This window comes from Ascidia mentula, chromosome 6, assembly GCF_947561715.1.
Source record: "Ascidia mentula chromosome 6, kaAscMent1.1, whole genome shotgun sequence".
Classification (NCBI taxonomy): domain Eukaryota; kingdom Metazoa; phylum Chordata; class Ascidiacea; order Phlebobranchia; family Ascidiidae; genus Ascidia; species Ascidia mentula.
In genome coordinates, this window is record NC_138571.1 from 12,109,400 (window position 1) to 12,129,575 (window position 20,176).

Genomic DNA, 20,176 nt, shown 5'->3' on the forward strand with positions numbered 1-20,176 from the left:
TTTTTAATTTTTTAAAACTTCTGAAGACGGATAAGGTCGCTTTTGTTCATGGGTTCAGATAAGCACTTTTCGTGTCGCACAAATTGTCTTTTCTGTGTTTTCCGCTGCTGTGCTGGTGTTTATAAATATAAATGTGTTTAAATGTAAACAGTGTTTGTGGTAAGGTTAAAACAAACCCTGACTGATTTGTGTCACTTTGACTGATTTTTGAAGTCCTAAATGTTAAGGCCATTAGTCATGACTGAAGTCATGAATCATATCATATATAATAATCTTTTCAAAAGTCACTGGCGTCGAAACTGCGGAATGTTAAGTGTCTGGCGTAGTCATGCGACTGATGTTTAATGTTTAAAATCCATGATATTTGGGCATTTTTTGCCCTGAAGCAGTTTTACATTATAATCCGGAACAGAATCGGGAAAATACTGGCGTAGAACCATCCTATAGTTCAAGGTAACCATAACGCATTTAACTGACAATATTTCCAGGACTTTTTAAGCCGAAGTATTCACTGAAATATGTTGTTCTTTTTCCACAACATAGTTAAAAGCAAATTTTGGGTCTTCGCAGTGCACTCATATGCGCAGCAGCTATGATGACAAAATTTATACGTTATAGCCGTGAATGTATTGTCATTCGAGTTCTTTGAACTGTGCCCTAGTTATGCGGCTGCGTCAGCAGCGTAATAGAGTATTAAAAGGTCGCACGGCTGATTTAACTGTGATGTAATTACGGCAAAATTTCGTCAAAAACCGACTTATATCTGGGTTTATTTAGGTCAAACATGACGTGGGTATATGCAAAAATTAGCGTTAAAACAACAAGTTATGCTGTGTATAAATATGGGTGGATTGTTACAGTATTGGCACACTTTTTCAATAGCCTAACGTACAGTAAATAATCGGAATGTTGAAAAAAATTGTACAAAAAGCGAAAGGGGGGAACGACAGCGATGAAACCACTGAAAATGAGACCACGAACCGCACGAAAGCGGTCATAAAAAAGGGCGGTGTACTGGTTAAAAATGTTAGTAAAAATCCGGCGGTTAAAACTGCTGGGAAAATGGCTCTGACTGCTGCAAAAACGTCAGTCGGTTTGGAAGTCGATGATATCAATTTAGAAGATGAAGGAACGATTACAACTGCCTTGTTTGGAGTAAGCGCCCTTGTGGGCCGTGCTGCGGGTGCCATTGCCTTGGGCCCGGCAGCGCCCATGGTGGGTCAAGCAGCAAAAGCCGGTATCCAGGGGGCAAAGCCGTTGGTAAAGAAATTGAGTAGCGAGAAATGCGAAGAATCTACCTAAAAATCGTATTTGTGATGAAATCACAATTGCTGCTTTTATACTGGGATTGCTTTTGCTTTCTTTCTTTTTTTTGTTCTTTGTGACAGATAAAAATGAGCTTTGCATACTCGCTATTCATACTTATATTACATGCAATCATAAAAGATCGATGGGCTTGGTGTTTATTATGTAAGGTGCTGGGGTTTGTACATAAACAGGCGTAGAGTTAGCGACTACAAAACGACAGAGAAACCAAGCACACTGGTCTTTGCCGAAATAGGATGGAACCACAGAGTCACAGATCGGGCTTTTTCAAAAAACAGGTTGTAACACGTTGTCAACTAACGCGATATAAGCTTTAATTGTGCAGCAGATATATTCAACAATTGACACTAAGCTTTCGCTAGAATTCACCATATACAAAGAGAAAACAAAATATTTGTTTCCTACAATACATGTTAACTAAACTATTGCAAACTGAGTCAAGTCTCAGGCAACAACAAATGCACAGCAGCACTGTCAGGATTCTAAAAGAACAACGTGTTGTGTGACGTACCAACGATACATTGTGTTGTAATTTACGTCAACAAAAAGCCATAACACTACACAGAAAACATATTTACAACAGAGGCGATGTAGCAGAGACCTCACAGTATGTTTTGCATTTGGTTGGTGTTCGACGGATTTATTCCTTTTTTGCAACGAAAGAGCTGTGAAATATACGTGATAAATGAAAGCAATCTGAGCGACCTGCATTTCTCAAATGCGTTGTATGATATCACAAACGAGCGGCCGCATAACCTATTGACATAATTTCTAATGACGTTTTTCCGGTACCTTTGGACTAGATAGTGCATTACTTTCCATGCTCTTCTGAAGAAATCCGTTACAAGTAAATTTGTCAGCAGCGCTTCAGTATAACAAAACATTTGTTTCACATAATTCGTATTTTTCAATAAATATGCCGAAGAAAATGTCTTCCAAAAGCAGCAGTATGTCTTCTTTGATGAACAAAATGCGTTCAGTGAGCGAAGCAAAGGACAAATTGAAGGGATTTTTGCCTCCTGAGGTTGCGGGTGTTTTGAACTCGGTACAAAACGCCCTTCCCGCCGATGTGAGCAAAGGTTTAAACAAGGCCCAGAATCTTTTGGGTGCTGAAGGGAATCAGCCCCAAATGGCAAACAGTCGTAAAGGACATTCCATAAAGTCAAAAAGAGCCCCAATGCCCCCAAATGCTTTGGATTTGTCAGACGAATTTAATGAAAGCCTTCCTGGCACATACAGAAGGCAAACAGAAAGCAGCAAAGGCGCAACCAGATTTTCAAAGGATAAGGGGAGAAAACTACAACAAAAATTAGGACAAAAAGGTTTTTCCGACGCTGACCTAATGAGCTTTGATCCAGAGGACTCTGAGAACGATGTATTTAATCCCGGAGAGACTGTTAAAACCAGGCAGCCTTCTCATCGTAAAATAAGGCAATCCAAACAGTCTTTGAAAGCTGCTAGCGCCGTGGAAAAAACTGCTCTTCTACGCGCCGCATTAGAAGTGGATGAGGATGGGAGCGATTCAGAAGGGGATGCTGACCAAGTAACAAATGCTATTGAAACTTTAATTGGAATCACAGCCAAAAAGGTTTTGTCTGGTGACAGTAAAATGCACATCACGGCCGTAACAGCCATCGCGGCAATAGCCACTATTACAACCGTAGCACTGCTGTCCGAAAAGCCTTCAAAGTAAACAAATTCGTTCATGACGTGTACAATGATTTTAGTAAAAAACGTAGATTTTCCTTAGAATCATCATCAAGTTAAACCATTTTCGTTTTTTAGCATTTCATATTCTATTGGCCTTGGTTCTTGTGAGTAACGCTCAATCGTACGTTTTATTGTTGACAAATCTCACAAGACGAACACTTGTTTAACGGCAACCCGAGGCTTTTGTTGCAAAAAATGTGTTTTATTTGATCGTTGCGGTTTCGTACATTATCCCATACAAGTTTAAGGGGCAAAACATTTTTTTTTAATACTGCTTTTGCATTTTTATCTGAAAATTGTTCATATGCAGCATTAGATACCTCATTTTTCCAGACAGAGAGTGTTCATGACATCATAATGCGTCTACATCCGACGTGATGCATCCTCGACATATGTGGGTCGCGAAATGATTGACTTATGTCTACGCTTTTCCGGTCGATTAAGAAAAAAAATTTCTTTGCTTGTTTGTGATAATCGTCTCAGAGACAGCTTTTCAAAAACAGAGCATTTTACTGCGATCGTTAAACAACAAAACGCAAATTAAAAATGAGCGAAGTTGTCAAATCGCCCCAGAAACTTTCAACCAAAAAGAAAGTATCTTCGTTGATCAAGAAGATACGGAGAGCCAGTGAGTCGAAAGATAAAGTGAAAGATGCTTTGTCTGTTGATGTACAAGACACCGAAAATTTAGAACAGAAAGTTTTCTCAGAAGAAACTCCTGCCGAGGTCACCGAACAACTTGGAAAGACATTGAAAAACGTTGCAGATTTAGCACTTGATAACGATAAGCAAGATGCCACAAAAGAAGACAAAAAATCTCCAAAATCCCCCACAAAAAACGGCAGTATGCTGTTAAAGTCGGCCGGCAAAATGGTGGTCAAAACTGCCCTAAAAAGTGCAACTGGCTCCGATGAGGCCGGAGAGTTAATTTGCGGTGCCTTGGAATCAGTTTCGGAAAACGGTATCAAGCCAGAATCAATCAAAAGCCCGACCAAAAAGCAAGCGAAGAAGCAGGCATTGGCCGCTGCTGGCATTGTGGGAAAAATTGCGATAAAATCAGCTAAAGTTGCATTAGATATGGACGACCCGAAGACGGGATCCGGGGAAGGCGACGAGACGGCCGATAAAGTTGCAAATATGATTGGAACTGTGGTTGGAAAATCGGCTAAGGCGGGTTTGGGCCCTTTGTTGGCGCCTGTAGCGGCCGTGGTAGAAGTGGGATCGACTGTGGCTTCAGCTTCAAAAAAATAACTCTCTACATCTACACAAATGAACGACATGTACACGGATATCATCTTACCTTATCAGTAGTTATTCATTAACACCTATGTGGACTCTTGACATTCCATTCCACTGATAATCACTGCCATATACGTCGCTTTATTAAACGCTTTGTGCTGTTGTCAAGATGTAATGACAAAACCTCATTATTAATAAACGGTTGCACCAATACGTTGTCTGCGTGGAAATATTACAGATAGATTAAAAGCGAAAGAAGTGAATTGGTTTCGATTCATGCAAGTGACATGATACTAAACTTAACCTAACATATAATAGGTATTCATTGTAGAAAAGTCACGAAAAGACGATTATTTTCACACAATTCTTCCTTGGTTGTTATTTTTAATTTGCTCCGCAAGTCGACGGTAAAATTGCAAAAGGGCCGAAATTTCAAAAGGTTCAACAACTCTTTGAAAATATCTATTGTCATGTTAATATCCATTATTTGTCGAAAATCGGTTGCGTGGTTGCGTCATTATCAAGCGGCTTTGGCATCGCTAAATTAGTATTAAGATCAAGAAATATTTTCCATTTGGATAAAGTCAGTGCACAGACAACTTTAAAAACCTTATTTAAGTTACTTTAGGTTTTGCTTAAATCCCGGCTTAACACGACAGAAGTTGGGCATAGTTTCCATGGTACGAAATATTGTCCATTTGTGAAGTAAATGCCACATTTTAAAACAGTGTTTGGAATATAAAACCACATATTTGCAATGAACAGAACTTTGAAATGTAACAAATTGCTCAACGAAGCATGAATGTACATTAAATTAAAAAAGCTTAACCGCTTGAAAGAACCTAAACTTTGACACCGTGTCGCGCGGTTTCTTTAATTCGTTGTTCAAGAAAAAATTACTGTGAAAACAGTGAGTGAGTTTGTTTCTAAACAAGTCAGTGAACAGAAAGGATCTTTTTATCAAAAACTGTGTGCTCTTGGTACGCTAAACATTCTAGCAATCTTATGTGTATTTTGTTTAGTGCTAAAACCTAAAGCAATAACGGCAAAGACTTAAAAACATTTCTTCGTGTAAGCTGTCGTGTAACAGGTGGTGTGCATAGTTTCAATCAACGTCAAATTAGTTATCAAATAGGTTATAAAACGTGTGAATATAAACTAGTTCGATTATCATAATGGTCGCAAGTGCTTTTTGCTTTCTTTGACAAAATATTTCTGCTACATTTTGATTGTATTGTAATTGTCAACAACAAATTGCCAATATAATTAAGTGCTTTACATCGCACAAATAATTTTCATAAAAAAATATTTTATGTGTGTAATGATTTGGAAATAGTTTTGGTGCTTAAAATTCCAATTTTTAGCTTATGGGATCCATTACAATATTCTACACAATGCTACTCTCACTACAAACAAAACTACTGGGAATATATACTGTTATATGTTAAATGAGCATGTTTAATCAACTTAGTTAGTGTAAATTGTTATTTAGTTTCCTGTGTGTTATATTTTGTACTATATTTTGAAAGTTTTATTAGATGGAAAACTATTTTATATTTTAAAAACATAAGTAAAAATTTAAAAATGGACTGCTCTTCTGGCATAAAATATACATGCTGTATTTCGTAGATGTTGCGTCTGCCATGCGGCGAGACTTCACCAGGTATAATGCAAAAAGTGAACTACACTATTATACCTGATGAAGTCTCGCCGCATGGCAGACGAAACGTCGAATAAATACAGCACGTATATTTTATGCCAGAAGAGCAGTACAATTTTAAATTGCAATATGCCTGGCAGTAACAAGAATTTCAAAATAAAAATGCCCTACATGTGTCAAGAATATGATATTTTATTACACAAATAGGTTTAATTGTAACTGTACAAATTAAGTGTTTCACTTTAAATGACAAGTCACAATTACACTAATTTTTGTACCATTTCACTTACATTTTATCCAGAGTAAACATGAAAGCTTGCTTTGTGACAAATGTAAAAGTGTTTAAAGTACCTGTGAAAAGTGCAACACCTAAGTGATGTCTGTTATCCATCCTGGTTCAAGTTTAAATTTTGATGGTGCCCAACTCCAACAAAGTGAAGATGAAGAAATACAGCAAGAGGACATAAAACAGCAGAAGGCGGTAGGAACTGTTGTTTAAAGTGTGCCTTGTTTTTTTTGGATATTGCAGTTAGTCATAGACTTGATGTGCCAAAAGAAAATCGTTTCTTGGTGGTGACAACCTTTGTAATCCCTGTGACTCCCATGCTATTTTACTTATCTCACTTGTAACAAGGGACACAAAAGTTATTTTGATGTTGCTAAATACTTTATCGCAAACGGGTATATACTTTTGTGTTGAAAGCTTTAAAGTTGATGGTTTTTATATTCTATCAATGCTGATGTTTTTAGTATTAAAGTACCTGAATTTCTGACTATGGGGTGACTTTACATTTTTCAAACTGAAATCATTAAAATTTTAAAATTATTTCTGATAACAAAAAGGCTTTCTAATAATGCAGAAAACATTGATATATATAGCAATCACAAAGCACATATCTTTAAAATACAAATTTTTCAATTTTGTTAGGTAAAAACAAACCTAATTAAATTGGAACTGTTGTAATTACGTTACACAAGTAGTCGGTATTAAGTTATTTTATCAATGAATAAAACCGAGCACACAACAAAAGACCAGTCAAACAATGTGTTGTATGTATTCTCTGTAAACTCGCCTGTGTGAATGGTACTTATGTGTACTAATAGCACTTGCCAGACAGAAGCTGATTCATTCAATGGCATAAGGTCTTTGTAGTTGAAGCACAAACATTTGCAAGGCCTAAATAAATATGGGAAGGAAGGCTAACACTTTCATTTCTTGGGTTACTTTCAATGCCAGTAGCTTTCTGTAAGGTTTGAAGTCAGGTTCATGGCAGAATTGTGTGGGGAATTTAATGACATAAAATGTAATTTGCTTAAAGTAAGTTGGTTTCGATATTTTTCTGCATTGTTGCATAGAGTGATAAGACAATATTGTCAGGTCTGCATTTTTTTGTTAGTTTAGTATGAGGTTGGTAATTATATTTTTTATAATGTCTGATCCATATTTAATGCATTCTGCTGTATTTTATATTTCAGTTACATGTCGTTTGTAATTCTATGGTATCGCACAATTTGTGTTTTCACCACAAAGATCATTTTATTACAAAAGCCGGAGAATGTCAAAAAACAACTTTTCTTATTTTTTCAGCTTCAAGAACTGCTGTCGGCTGAACTTCCTGATGATTTGTTGGAGGAATCATGTGAAGGAAGTCCTGTCGTATCACATGATCATGATCGTGGATCATATGGTGGCTCAAACGAATCAGGTATGCATCTAACCAACTTGTAAACAAATAACGAAAAAAGCACCCCTGACAACTCTTTACAGCCCCCCAGGGGTTAAGACCCCAGGTCCCGGTTAAGAACCACTGGTCTAATAGTTGTACATTTTAATAATTTGCAGATAGTGGATGGCGCCACCAAGTGAGCAGCAATGGCCATGTGAGTTCTGACCGCAGTGAGGTCAACAATGGGATGCGGAATGAACAATTCTACAGACAAATGCCTCCCATCCCATACTCAGCACCGGTATTTATTATGTTTTGATTAACTCACATGCAAAAAAGTGTAATGTGCAGTAATTATATTCAACATAGCTGGATTTTGTTAAAAACAAAATGTAAGATTAAATTTAGTTAGTATATTACAAACAACTAAAACAATAATTACAGTGCTACTGTTGTTGCCAGACATTGTAAATTTAAAATCAATTAGGACAATGCCTATACGAGTGCTAGACTCACAATTAAGGAACCAGTCTTACCTGGATTTCGATGACACTTTCGTCACAAGTTTTCAATTACAGTATTTGTATGAATCTTTCCATTTCCAGAATGACTACAATTCATACCTACCCAGTCAGACGCTCGATCAGTCCTTTACTGATGCTGAGAAGTGGCAAATGCAACAACAGCGAGGTTTCCAATACCCAACACGTAACTTTCAAATGCCAACAGTAAGTGAAAAGGTAAATGCATCAATCAACATCAGGAAAGAGCCATATTGCATGAAATGTAGGGATGTAGCGGACGCTTGTGAACAACACACATTTTACATTTACATGTTGAACCGAATCCGAATGTTGACAGTCAATCTCACATTCAATGCGCTTTAACACAAAATTTAACATCGGCGTTTGAAATCGCGTATTGTTGCGAGGATCAATGCTCGAAGTCGAAATAGTATTGTACGAAACAAACACTAGAGTTTAGTGGGTTAATAACGACAATTATGTCGCCACAGTGAACACAAAACGTAACGTGTAATTAAATTATTAAGTCACTAAATATTTAAGTATTTTTCGTAACAGTACATTCTTCATAAAATGTAATTAGTTATTTTTTGTGTTTGAGTTGATGCCATTTTACTCAAATTTGTATAGTCTAAAAAGATATTGGAATCGCCAGCCAACTTTGTGTTCAAGGAGTCAGATGGTTCACAATTATTTGAATTTGAAAGTTCTTTTACCAGTCATATTTCATATACTAGAAGGCATCATCACTATCACTTATTAAAAAAAAATATTTTTACTTCTGATGATGATATCAGTACATTTTCTGTGTGTAGCAACGCGAGCATGGAGTCGGTGGCTACGGTTACCACGGCAACAACACGGGCATCAACCCCGTGTCCTCTGAAAACGACATGTACGGATTCGCGGAAAGAAGAGAAGCAGAAGGCAGCGAAGACTTTGACGCTGTTTCTGACCGCAGCTACAATCACTACGACAACAAACTATCCACAACCCTGCCGTCACAGGCCGGCCGGAATTCGACAACACCGGGAAAAAGTGTCAGATTTGACGCCTTTTCGGCTCCGACCTCTCCCTACAACTATGGAGGGGCGATCAAGTACAAAGGGGCCCAACTGCACCACTATCACAGCACCGAAGCTGTAAGTTGTTGGGATATGTGAAGGCTGAGGGGTTCTCTAGCGATGGGGGAATTCCCAACTAGGGGGTGATTTTATCGAAAATCTAATGGCACGTTTTTGAGGCCTAAAACAATATGTGCGTTTGGGGGATTTTAATTTTTAGAATCGGATCGAGCAAAAAAATAAATATATGAATAAAAAAATAAATGAAATTCAGGTTTGTTTGTGTCATCTCGGCTCCTGTTTTAAAATGCCTATTTTTTCTTTACGTTCAGTTAAACCGACAAGATAACAAGGCCGACGACAGCGTCGGGTCAGATTACGTCGATGCAGTGGATCGTAACACTCCAGGTAATTCACATTGTTTAACATTGTCCAGATTTTTAACGCAAGTAAATAACTTGAACTCGCAGTAATGTTTCTTGTAATGGCATGGCTTGTCAGGAAAAAGTGGCTGATCCAGCTAGGCTGCAATGCCTGGGCTTCGAAGCCCGTAAACCTAATAACTTGAACACGAATATCATTTCTGCAACCCCTCAGAATCGACCGATTTGTCTCGGGAGTTAACGCAGCTTCGAATTTTGTACGAGGCTCGCGGTAAAAAGATTGACAAACTTACGAGGGAGGTGGAAGATATGCAACAAGAATCGAACAGGGAAAAACGTATTCTTAGTCACCAGCTTAACATGGCCAAAGGTACTTTATGGTTTTATCGGTGCCTACGTCATTTTATTACTTTATGTATCTGCGTAGTTGTTTTGTTTTGCGCAAAATACACATGATGTGATAATGAAAGTGTTTCAAGAGAAAGTAAATTATGGTTCGTAAAACTGTTTTGTTGGCTTGAAAGTGAGGTCATATGTTGATTTTGTATTCCGGGTTCACAACAATGTTTTATGTTTTTTCTAAGCGTGAAATTTTTTTTTAAATCCGTTTTGCCTCAAGATGAGAAAAACGGCATGAGTGGGAGCTTGGAGGAATGTCAACGACTTTTGATGGAAAAAGATCGTGTTATAAACGACCAAGAAGGAAAAATTAACTCTCTGAAAGTGGATGTGGAGGCACTGAAGAGCGCAAAATTGGAGGTAAACATACCCGAAAAAGTTTTTTTTTGCAAAAATAGCTTAGGAATAACAAAAATTATTTATTATGTATTTTTTCTTGTAATTGTACAACAGTGGTTAAGTGCTACTTTTTCTGTCCGTATCCTTACAAATTAGTGTTCCTCTTGCATAAACCGCACTGGTTGAAGAAAACCGCTGCAATATACTTCCCTATCCTGCAAAAACAACATCACAGACAAAGCTGAATCGCAGTCGCTTGTGCATAACAAAAAGTCCACATACAACGATTGCCCTGAGTGTGTGAGGTCGTGAGTTCGATCCTTACCGGGGGCGCGAATTTTCAATTTCACTCCGTGTTAAAATATCTTTTCAAGGAAAGCCTAATCCAGCATTACATTGTATGTTAAAGCTTGTACGCAAGACTGAGGTCAGCGATCGGACGATTGAAAACCTCCAACAGGAAGTCGCCATGCTCCAGCGATCCGACACGCTTGACCGAGCAAGACAACAGCACGAAGCCGTTCTAGCGACCTCTAACGAACGCCATGAGCAGCAACTCCTTGAAGTAACGACAATGCTCGACGAAGTGAGGAGAGTCGCAGATGCAAAGGTTTGTGTGAATTTGAAAGGTCTGCGATATTCATATCCGCTACAATACAAAAGAAAATATTGTTTTAAAGTAATATTTCTGAAATTTAGGATTGTTTTGAAACACTTTTTTTGCTGATCTGACAAAATAAAAATGCTGCCTCGCAGTGCAGTTACTTTGCTACCTATTTAGTTAGACCAGTCTCACATTTTACTGATATTGGCGTGAGTCCTGTCGAAACGTCATTACTAAACATGTTAACGTTTACAACATTGTGGGCAAGACTTCTTATTCTTAGAATTGTCTATTTATTTACTAAAATTGGTATAAAATCCAAAATTTTAAAGTACTGGTATCTGCAACCATATAGGTCTTGGTCTATCGATATTCCACAGCAAAATTTAAAAAAAATTACTAACCCTACATACAAATTTAATAACCCAACATTAAAATGTTGGTGTTTTGATTAGACTGAGGAATGCGACCAGCTCCGAATTCGGTTGCAAACCGCTTTAAAAGATTCCGAAAATTTGCTTCTTGAGAAAACCGACACGATCAACAGATTGTCTCGAAACCTTGAAGATGCACAGAATCAGTGTCAGGTAATTTATGGGTGTTCTTAATATCTATGACAACTGTTCTTGTCAACTTCCAAGTGGCAAAAATCGGCCAAATTCTATCAAGGGGTTAAAAGATTCAGATTTTTTTACTTGGCGCTATCCATTTGCTCAATTTTTAATTTTTTGCAGACGTTGTTGGCTGGAAGTGGTGAATCAACTTACCTCCACCAACAGTTGTCAAATGTCACCAAAGAGAAAATTGCCTGCGAAGAAAAAACGAGAACGCTACAGGTTTGTGTTTGGTTTCAATTTGAGAAATTTGTGTGTAAGCACGAAGGGTTAAATTCAAATGTTAGTCACCAGTCATTATATTGCCCAATTACGAGATACCTCATCACTCGTTTTGTCTAATGTTCATTGAACCGTTATTCACATATTATTCACCAACCTGTGTTACCGAGGAACCAAAGTTTGAGAGTAATGCCAGTATGTCACCGTCTTTCTGTTGTACCTGGCCAAAAATAATAGTAACCCGTCGGTTCCAAACCTTTAAAAGGCATTACTTTGAAACTTTATTGGCGAACAAACTAATAAAGCCGACTGACTTTTGTCCAGACGAACTTAAATGAAACCAAAGAACAGTTAAAAATGTTGGAAAACGCTTTTCATTTGGGAGTTACGCAACGTCCACAGACCACAGATGGGATGGCCGACTCGTATAGCGAGCTTATGGGCGGAGTGCGAAGGCACATTGACTGGAAATCTCCAAAGGTACGAACACTTGTATAAGCAATGTAGTAAATAATGTTTCAGTGAGCTGCAGACACTACACACTGTTTCGAACTACTAGGTCTCATCAGTGTAGCTTTTGTGACTTACGACGATCTTATGGGCAAAATGTTAACACAAACATTCAAAACATTAATCCAATTATACTGTCTCCTCTATAGCACTGGCTTGGATAAGGCTGCGAATTCAATTGCAAAATCGAAATGCCTAATCCACTTTTTTTTTAAATATGTCATTTTTTAAAAGACTGAATAGTATCCCACTTCGCAGTTTTTTTGTTTTTTTGTGACGGATATATTGCGTTGTTGATGGCGTAGTGGTTCCTAACCTGTAAAAATACATTACGTCAAAGCAGGGGTGACGTTTAAACTGAAAATCTTATCCATCCTAAAATATAGTTCAAAGTAGATCTAGTAGCATTATTAAACTTGTTTCAGGAGGTCGAATGTGGGAACGCATATAAGAGTAACCGTCTCTGCTCTGTGGCGTGTTGGTTCGTAAATTTTCTACTCAAGCGTTATGCTTACAGCGTTTTGTATCTAGATACCGGGTAATAAACCTACCAATGATCTCGTTGGAAGTTTGAGACACGAACTGGAGAGGGCGCTAATGAGCAACAAGGGAAAGAGAGAACAAGTAAGTTAAAAATAAGTTTCTTTTACCTAATGTTTTTGCATTTTTATGATTTTTTGTGCAGATTTCCGAACTTCAAGCTCAAATGAAAGAATTGGGCGACGAATCTCGCCACTGGAGGGGGCGATGTGATGAAGCGGAAAATAAAATAAAGGTTTTTGTGATTTTAATTGTTATATTTCTATAAGTCTGCTGCCCTCACAAAGTGGCCTGAATTCATTTGAAAACTTGTTCGTCTAATTTGACTTATTGAATGCAAATTTTTGGTGTTATTTTTGCATGTGAAAGGACTTTTTACAGGTAAAACCTTCTTGATATTAAATAATAAGTGTAAATGACCATTTTTCAGATGAAACAGAATAAACAATTATTCTCAAAACAATGTAAAGTGTAACGTAACGTCGAACGTTAGCAATCGCTTGTACTTATCTGCCAAGTATTTAATGGTTTTACTAATATCATGCGCTACATTGTGAACAGGTAATGTTTGGTAATCATACCGCGTAAAAACAGTCCAATGCATTCATCTCGATCAATTCGTTTTCTTTTTTTAGATGGCCATATATCCGTCCAGCAACGGTCGTAGCCATAACAACAGTGGACGCAACGATAGCATGGAGCTGGCGGACGCATTGGAGCGTGCCGAAATTTCCGAAAAACGGTCGTTACAACTTGAGGAAACTTGCCGTGACGTGAAACAGCAAATGTGCGAGTTGATCGAACAACACGATGCCAACAAACAAGATGCCGTGGATAGGTTTGAAATACGCTACATTTAAAACCAGTGTCTTGCTAAGGTTTTTTTAGGTTATATGGTAAATCAGGGCTCAGTAAACGTCAGCACGTAAAGGCTTTTTAATGAAGGTTTAAACCTCATAACAGAATAATGCAACTAATGGTCTGTTTTTCTGTGACGCTTGGCGATAACAATAAAAACATACAAATACAGGCAAAAACTGTTGCCTTAAACTATGTTACCAACAATGCTTGGATTTTGATTTCAATAATCTAGCCAAACAACTAAAAAAACTAAGTTGGAACTTGTTTGCTTCGACTCTGTCTTTGGCTTCTCCTGGTCTTTGTGAGTTTATAATCCTTGGTGCAATGTATTGTTGCAGATGTGAGAGGGCGTGTATGCAGTTACACGAAGACGCAAAACACGCGATTCGGGAAGAACTCCACGCAGAATACGAACAGAAATCATACGAGGCGTCCGTTGAACACGACGGGCAACTCCAAGCATTGAAGTAAGCTTGTTTACTCTGCTTTATGAATTGTTAAGTGAATTATGAAAATTTGTAAACCCTTTTAACATACAGTTGTTAGACGGACAGAATTTGGTTTGACTTTTAAGTATTTGGTCTTTTCTATTTTATGGCAAATGCAACCTGTTTCAGACGTCGCCATTTTTGCATTACAGATCTGATATGGAGGAGCTTGGTCGGGAGCTGTCCGAAGTGAAACAGAGTTATGTTAATGTATGCGCGGATAAAGACAGTTTGGAGGCAAAAATCAAACAGGAGATGGCGAAAGATTTCGAAAATGTGAGTATTTTAAGATTATGTCTGTTCCTATGTAAACACAATCAATTTGTGATTTAGTTCGAATTGTACCAAGCTTTTTTTTATTTTCACTTGATTGTTTTTTTTACCCACATTTTATAAGTTTTTTCAGAATGCGATTGTATTTAAGTAATGCAACTCACAATTCTCGTTACTTTACCAAGGAGAAAAACGCGCTTGTATCGAAGCATGAAACGGAGTTGGACGCCATCCGCCAAGAGTGGGACAAAGTGAAGAATGATGACGAACAAAGAAGGGACAAGGACTTAGAGGAGGAGCTCAAAACCAAGGTAATTTTAACCGAATTAAAACATTTTTTTGGATGCTATAGTTAAATTGTTTGATTGCCTTTGTCACAACTTTCACAGTATGACTTAGTGCACTGAATAGTCATGGAATCGTCATTATTTTTGTTTCTGTCATTTCATTACCTGTTGTTTTAGTTGGAAGAGGCGAAAGAGGATTGGTTCCGTGAACAGAACGAAGTTGAATCGGAGAAATTGGAGAAGATTCTTTCAGATAAAGAAGCAGAATTCCAGCAAAGGTAAAAATTATTCCAAACTCTGATTATTATATGATACGAAGCACCAGTAGTTTGAGTGATATAATTCACAGTATTCTTGGAAAGTTAGTAATGGTACTGATCACAGTGTAATTTTTATTTTCTATGTACAGACTGGATAATTTGGAAGATGAACTCCTCAAGAAATGTGAACAAGAACATATTGACGACATGGAGAAGGAACGAGTGGCATGGGAACAAAATAAGGTCTGAAAATAGGGATGTTTAACTTTCTTTCATAATAATAATATTCTAAAATATGTTTACCTTGAAAGCAACTTTTGTTTGACGTGACCAAGATATTAGTGCAACTTTTGACTCTGAAACAAACCAATTTCTTCTGCAAATCATTCCTCACCTTTTGTTTCGTCACAGTGTTCGTATTATTCTCTGGAGATCGTCAGAAACGTCAGAAAAATACATACTTTTTATGCTAAACCATTAAAACCCATGTTGAATTTAAATTCCGATTTGTCACACTGATTTTAACTTCTACACCACATTTTGCAAGGCTTCACAAGTTTGTTTTGAAAAGCAAACAAAAATTAAAACATGCCTCAAACACATCCACGGGCTTGGCCCGACATCCCGTTCGATTATAAATTACATAAATCTTCATTTGCTTTATATGATTTTGTACTTAAGATTAGCTCCGATATTTCCTTTCAAAGCCGAAAACCAGTATTTAATCGGTTAAACGGTAAAATAACTATTTTAATCGTCTGACGTCATCCTACAGGAGAAAGAAATAAAGGTGAGAATGGATGAGCTGTACCAGGAGCTCAAGGAACAGGAAAACACAGCAATCACCACAGCAACCTCCATGGCTCAACTTAACTGGATAACAGAACAGGTTAGATAACAGGTTTTATGATTATAACTGTGGATAGAGATAGCGCAAAATCATATTTATTTATTGTTTAACTCTACCCCATTTCTAACTGTTGCAAACCGTTCTATTTTTTCGGAAATAAACTACTGTTTACTCAATTCAAGTTGGACGCTGGTGGTATATAATTACTAGGGATGCACCGAAAGTTCGGTTTGCCGAATTTATTCGGCCGAAACTAAGGTTTTCGCAATTATTCGGTTTCGGCCGAATATTTCTGCAAAATTCGGCCGAAACCGAAACTTTTTTACTGCATATAACGCTGATATGCAAAGTTTAGAAAAGGTTAAAATCATTGTTTAAACTGTACGAGTGTGTTCGTTTCATTTGTTTACTTTCACAGATATGACAAAAATCAACTTTAAGCAGTTGGTAGAGAAGACCATGTTATTCTTCAAGCGCCAAAAAAGGCTGTGTGATAGGATAAGATCTAATCCAGCACATGTTTTGTTTAAATTTATTGCGTTTAAAGAGATGGATACCAAAAATTAGTTTCGGTTTATTCGGCCGAATTAATTCGGCAACTTTTGCCGAATATTCGGTTTCGGCCGAATATAAAAAAAGCTGTTTCGGTGCATCACTAATAATTACTGTAGTGCTTTGTTCATTTTTGCGGCATCTGCAACTAGTTTGACTTCTATAGTTTCTATTGCACTTGCGACAGACTGATTTTTTAAAAACAGCTTCAACAACACGAGCTTTCGCGAGCTATACACACTTCATGGGTGCGAAAATATAGCAGTCAAGAAACCAGAGGCTGGTGCGGCGTAATGCAGATTTGTTCAACCTTGTGTCTCATTTCAGCAAAACAAGTCAGAAGAGGATGAGAGGAAGCGTGTTCAGTGTGCACTGGATGAGGCGAGACGATCGTGGAAGGCAGAACACGATGAGTTGCTGAAAGAAGCAATCGAAAATGCTGTGCGTGATATGCGGGAGGAGATAAACGTAAGACGCCATATTTTTAATTTGTGGATTCAAAAATATTCTACATGCTCTTGGTTTTCCGTTTCTCTGCGTGTCAATCTTGAGTAACATAAGCCTCGCTTTTTTAAATATAATCTGTTGAGGTTGTGTGCCTCCGCATAAGTGTATCTTGACAACAATATATCCAACCGGTGAGCTGTTGACCTGGCGACCTTGTGTGCCTAGGGTCACAAGTTCGAACCTCACCGGGAGCTTGACTTTTCATATCTCGCCCCTCCTTGTCAGAAATAAGGCTTTGTTCCAACTTGGCTGCGATGCCAGTGAACCTATTATCGGAAATATTAGGTTTTAATTTTCTCAATGTATGGTTTTGATTGCTCTGTAAAGGTATCGAAGCGGGATCACGAAGTGATATTAAAAGATGCCGTCGACAAAGCTGGGAGAGAATGGCGAAAGAAAAAGGAGGAAGATTTGAGGAAAAAGGAGTTCGAGATGGAAGAAGAATTAAGAAGGTGAGGATTGTTTTTTTGCCTGTGAACGTTCAGGTTGGTTGCACATTCTTATATCATTCCCATCGGAAAGTCGTTTACTTGCATTAATGTTATCAACATTAAAACACATACACATATACACAGAACCTTTATAGGGTTGTATATAAAAAAATTTAACCAATATCCATAATATAATGATTGCGCTTCAAAATATATTGCAGACATATACTTGAACCTTACAGGTGAAAATAGTGTGTACACCCTGTCTGCAGCACTCAATGAATATTACGGCTCTTTTTGCACGTACTTTCCTATGCCCGGCTTATAGTTGATTTAGTCACATGAGGACCCCATCTATGACCACAGGTGATTGCCAGATATAAATTCTCATCGTGTTTCACGTTTTCAGGTTAGAGACGAGACATCAAACTGAGTTTGCGAACTTTACAGCTCAACACAAAATGTCATTGGAGAGATTCATGGAATCGGAAAGGAATAAGAACGGCCAACAACAAGTTAATGTGGTGGGTCGAATTCGTGACTTGAGATTATCAACATTATATTATTAGCTGAAGATTTAGTGCAGGAGTCGGCAACTCAAAGCCAAACTGTGCAACGTCTTAGCGAGCTAACAATTACGTTTCCTTCGCTGTTTATAATGTTGTTAAACCCGGTGAATTTGGAGCGGTTTATTCCGATTATCTTAATATTATACTACATCACAACTTTTGAAAAAAGGATGTGACACGTGGCCGTAGGTTGCAGACCTGATTTCGTGTAAGTTTGGGATGAGGAGTCAATCCACAGACAAATGATAAAAAAATTGACTGACTGCATTTCGAACGTTTTTAGACGCACAAAGATTTCATGGACGATCTCAGACAGCAGTGGGGCGAAGAACGCGATCACATCATGCAAAATCATCGCGGGGAGATGGAAAGAGTCAAGAGTTTGTACGAAACCAGGTAACGCGGAAGAGTATTTTTCTCCAATTCGTTGAGTTGTTTTTCTTGGTTGTAGCAATAAGAACGGAAAATAATATAAATTTGAATTTTCCACAAGTTTTAAAATTTTACAGCAACTAACACTAAAATAATAAAATATTTGATTCAAAGGTAAATTATAATTTTCTACACTAGTTCAAAGACTTTACAACAACTAACACAAATAAGTGTTTTGTTAAAATGTTGCAGGTGTCAGGACTACAAAGCCGAAATCCATCGCCTCTCGTCCGCCTATGACGTCATAATACAACAGGCGCCGCCTACCTCCGACCAAATCAAACTGGTTGAAAATAAACACAAGGCAGAGATGGAAAGGCTGAAAAGTCGGATGAGGGGTAAGTTGGTTTGCTACATTTTTAACCTGAACTCGTAAGCTTGAAATTCGTATTGGAAAGAATTTGTCAAAGCATTGTAAATAGAATGGAACATGATTCCCAGAATCGATTAATCAAGTGGAAAAAAATTCCTTTTTTTGCTTAGCAAATTCGCGCTTGTTTTAAGGAATGCCGGAACGAGTAGATTCGAAACTTTTTATTTATAGACGAGTATCGTCGTTGGAAGAAAGAACGGGCGTTGCTCCAGAGCAAAATCAGCGAAACCTCGAAAACTTCTTCAAATGAAATGAAACCAGAAGATCTCAAACAACTTCGCGAAATTTATGTCAATACTCTGGGATGCATCAAAGGTAATTTAAAGCATTTTTTGACCATAAAGTCGAATTCCGCTGAGATCCACATATCTTATTGCTGCAATATTAGCTTTAAAACAGTTGGCAAAGGATCATCAGTTATCCTGCTTTTTTATCAAACATTTTGTTGCAATATGTTTCTTAACGATGCAGTAACTGTAACGCGCTACCATTTTTAGAAACACTATATTAACTGACTATCTCAGAATTCTGAAAATAAACAGGCTGATTCAGCATAAAACGTGTAATTTTTTTATTTATTCAAGACATTACGGCAATAACTTGTCATGAACTGATCTCTGTATTTTCGGGAATATGAACCGGCCTTTTTGTTCCAAAAAATATAAAAATATTCCCATCTGTCAACCCGCTGTACGGCGTTATCTTTGCAGACGAGATGTTGAGTTACGCGAGAAGCGGTCGCGCGCAAACTCTCACCGCCTTGAAACGGGAAAGCGAGAAGGAACGACGACGGATCTTCTCCAAATTGCGCCAGAATCGCCATGAGAGTGACGTGTCAGTTTTGCCTTCTTTCCTTGTCGACCGCAAAACCAGTTCGTCGGAAAGGTAAGACTTGGTTGCACTTGATAAACTTATTGATAACGAATCAGAGGGAACAGCTTAACAAGTTTAGCGTTTAATAAGAATATGTTTTTTGACATTTGAGATAAGATTTGTGTTTTGGTTTAATTCCATTGTTTTTGCTAACTCTGGCCATAAAAAATCCGTTTTAAGTCTTAATACGCCAAGGCGAAAATTCTTTTGAGCACTTTGCTATATTGTCACACAATGCGCATTTAGCAATGCTAAGGCCTTTTGTGAATGCTGTTTAGCGAGATGTTAAAAGGGGAATCGTACCTGCGCAGTTTATCGTAAAATCGCTGCAGAAAGCGAAACATTTATGCACTATCGCAAATTACCTCTAGGCAATTTACCGAGTTTTATTTAGGAAATCGTGGGCTGTTTGGTTATTTTGGCGTTTTGACTATTAAAAAGGGATTTCGTCTAATACTTTTGTCGGGATTTTAAAGGATTCCCGTCAAACTTCCCACCTCCGATCCTCCGCAACACACAAGAGGGCGCTCGAGAACCATCAAAAGTCGATTGAACACGTGACCTCAATACCATATATTTACATGATAAAGCGATTGACCATGACACATGTCCAATCATC

At 37.8% G+C, this 20,176-nt stretch overlaps 1 protein-coding gene across 2 annotated transcripts; it reads left to right on the top strand.

Moving 5' to 3' along the window:
* The first annotated feature begins 6,244 nt into the window (after nucleotides 1-6,244).
* On the top strand, nucleotides 6,245-20,172 carry LOC145905291 (centrosomal protein of 152 kDa-like). 2 transcript variants are annotated; one of them, XM_082992445.1, is made up of 29 exons: nucleotides 6,245-6,416; nucleotides 7,524-7,641; nucleotides 7,779-7,903; nucleotides 8,208-8,342; nucleotides 8,942-9,268; nucleotides 9,523-9,598; nucleotides 9,788-9,943; nucleotides 10,193-10,332; nucleotides 10,721-10,921; nucleotides 11,371-11,502; nucleotides 11,650-11,751; nucleotides 12,076-12,231; nucleotides 12,793-12,885; nucleotides 12,947-13,036; nucleotides 13,437-13,639; nucleotides 14,001-14,129; nucleotides 14,303-14,426; nucleotides 14,609-14,734; nucleotides 14,888-14,988; nucleotides 15,120-15,213; nucleotides 15,746-15,859; nucleotides 16,700-16,840; nucleotides 17,207-17,331; nucleotides 17,720-17,834; nucleotides 18,163-18,275; nucleotides 18,504-18,649; nucleotides 18,856-18,999; nucleotides 19,395-19,569; nucleotides 20,034-20,172. In XM_082992445.1, the coding sequence occupies exons 1-29, from the start codon at nucleotides 6,312-6,314 to the stop codon at nucleotides 20,116-20,118; spliced, it is 3,891 nt and encodes a 1,296-aa protein (XP_082848571.1). In that variant the 5' UTR covers nucleotides 6,245-6,311; the 3' UTR covers nucleotides 20,119-20,172. The 2 variants fall into 2 exon arrangements, with proteins under 2 accessions (XP_082848571.1, XP_082848572.1); XM_082992446.1 differs by having other exon boundaries at nucleotides 8,208-8,330.
* The last annotated feature ends 4 nt before the right edge of the window (nucleotides 20,173-20,176 follow it).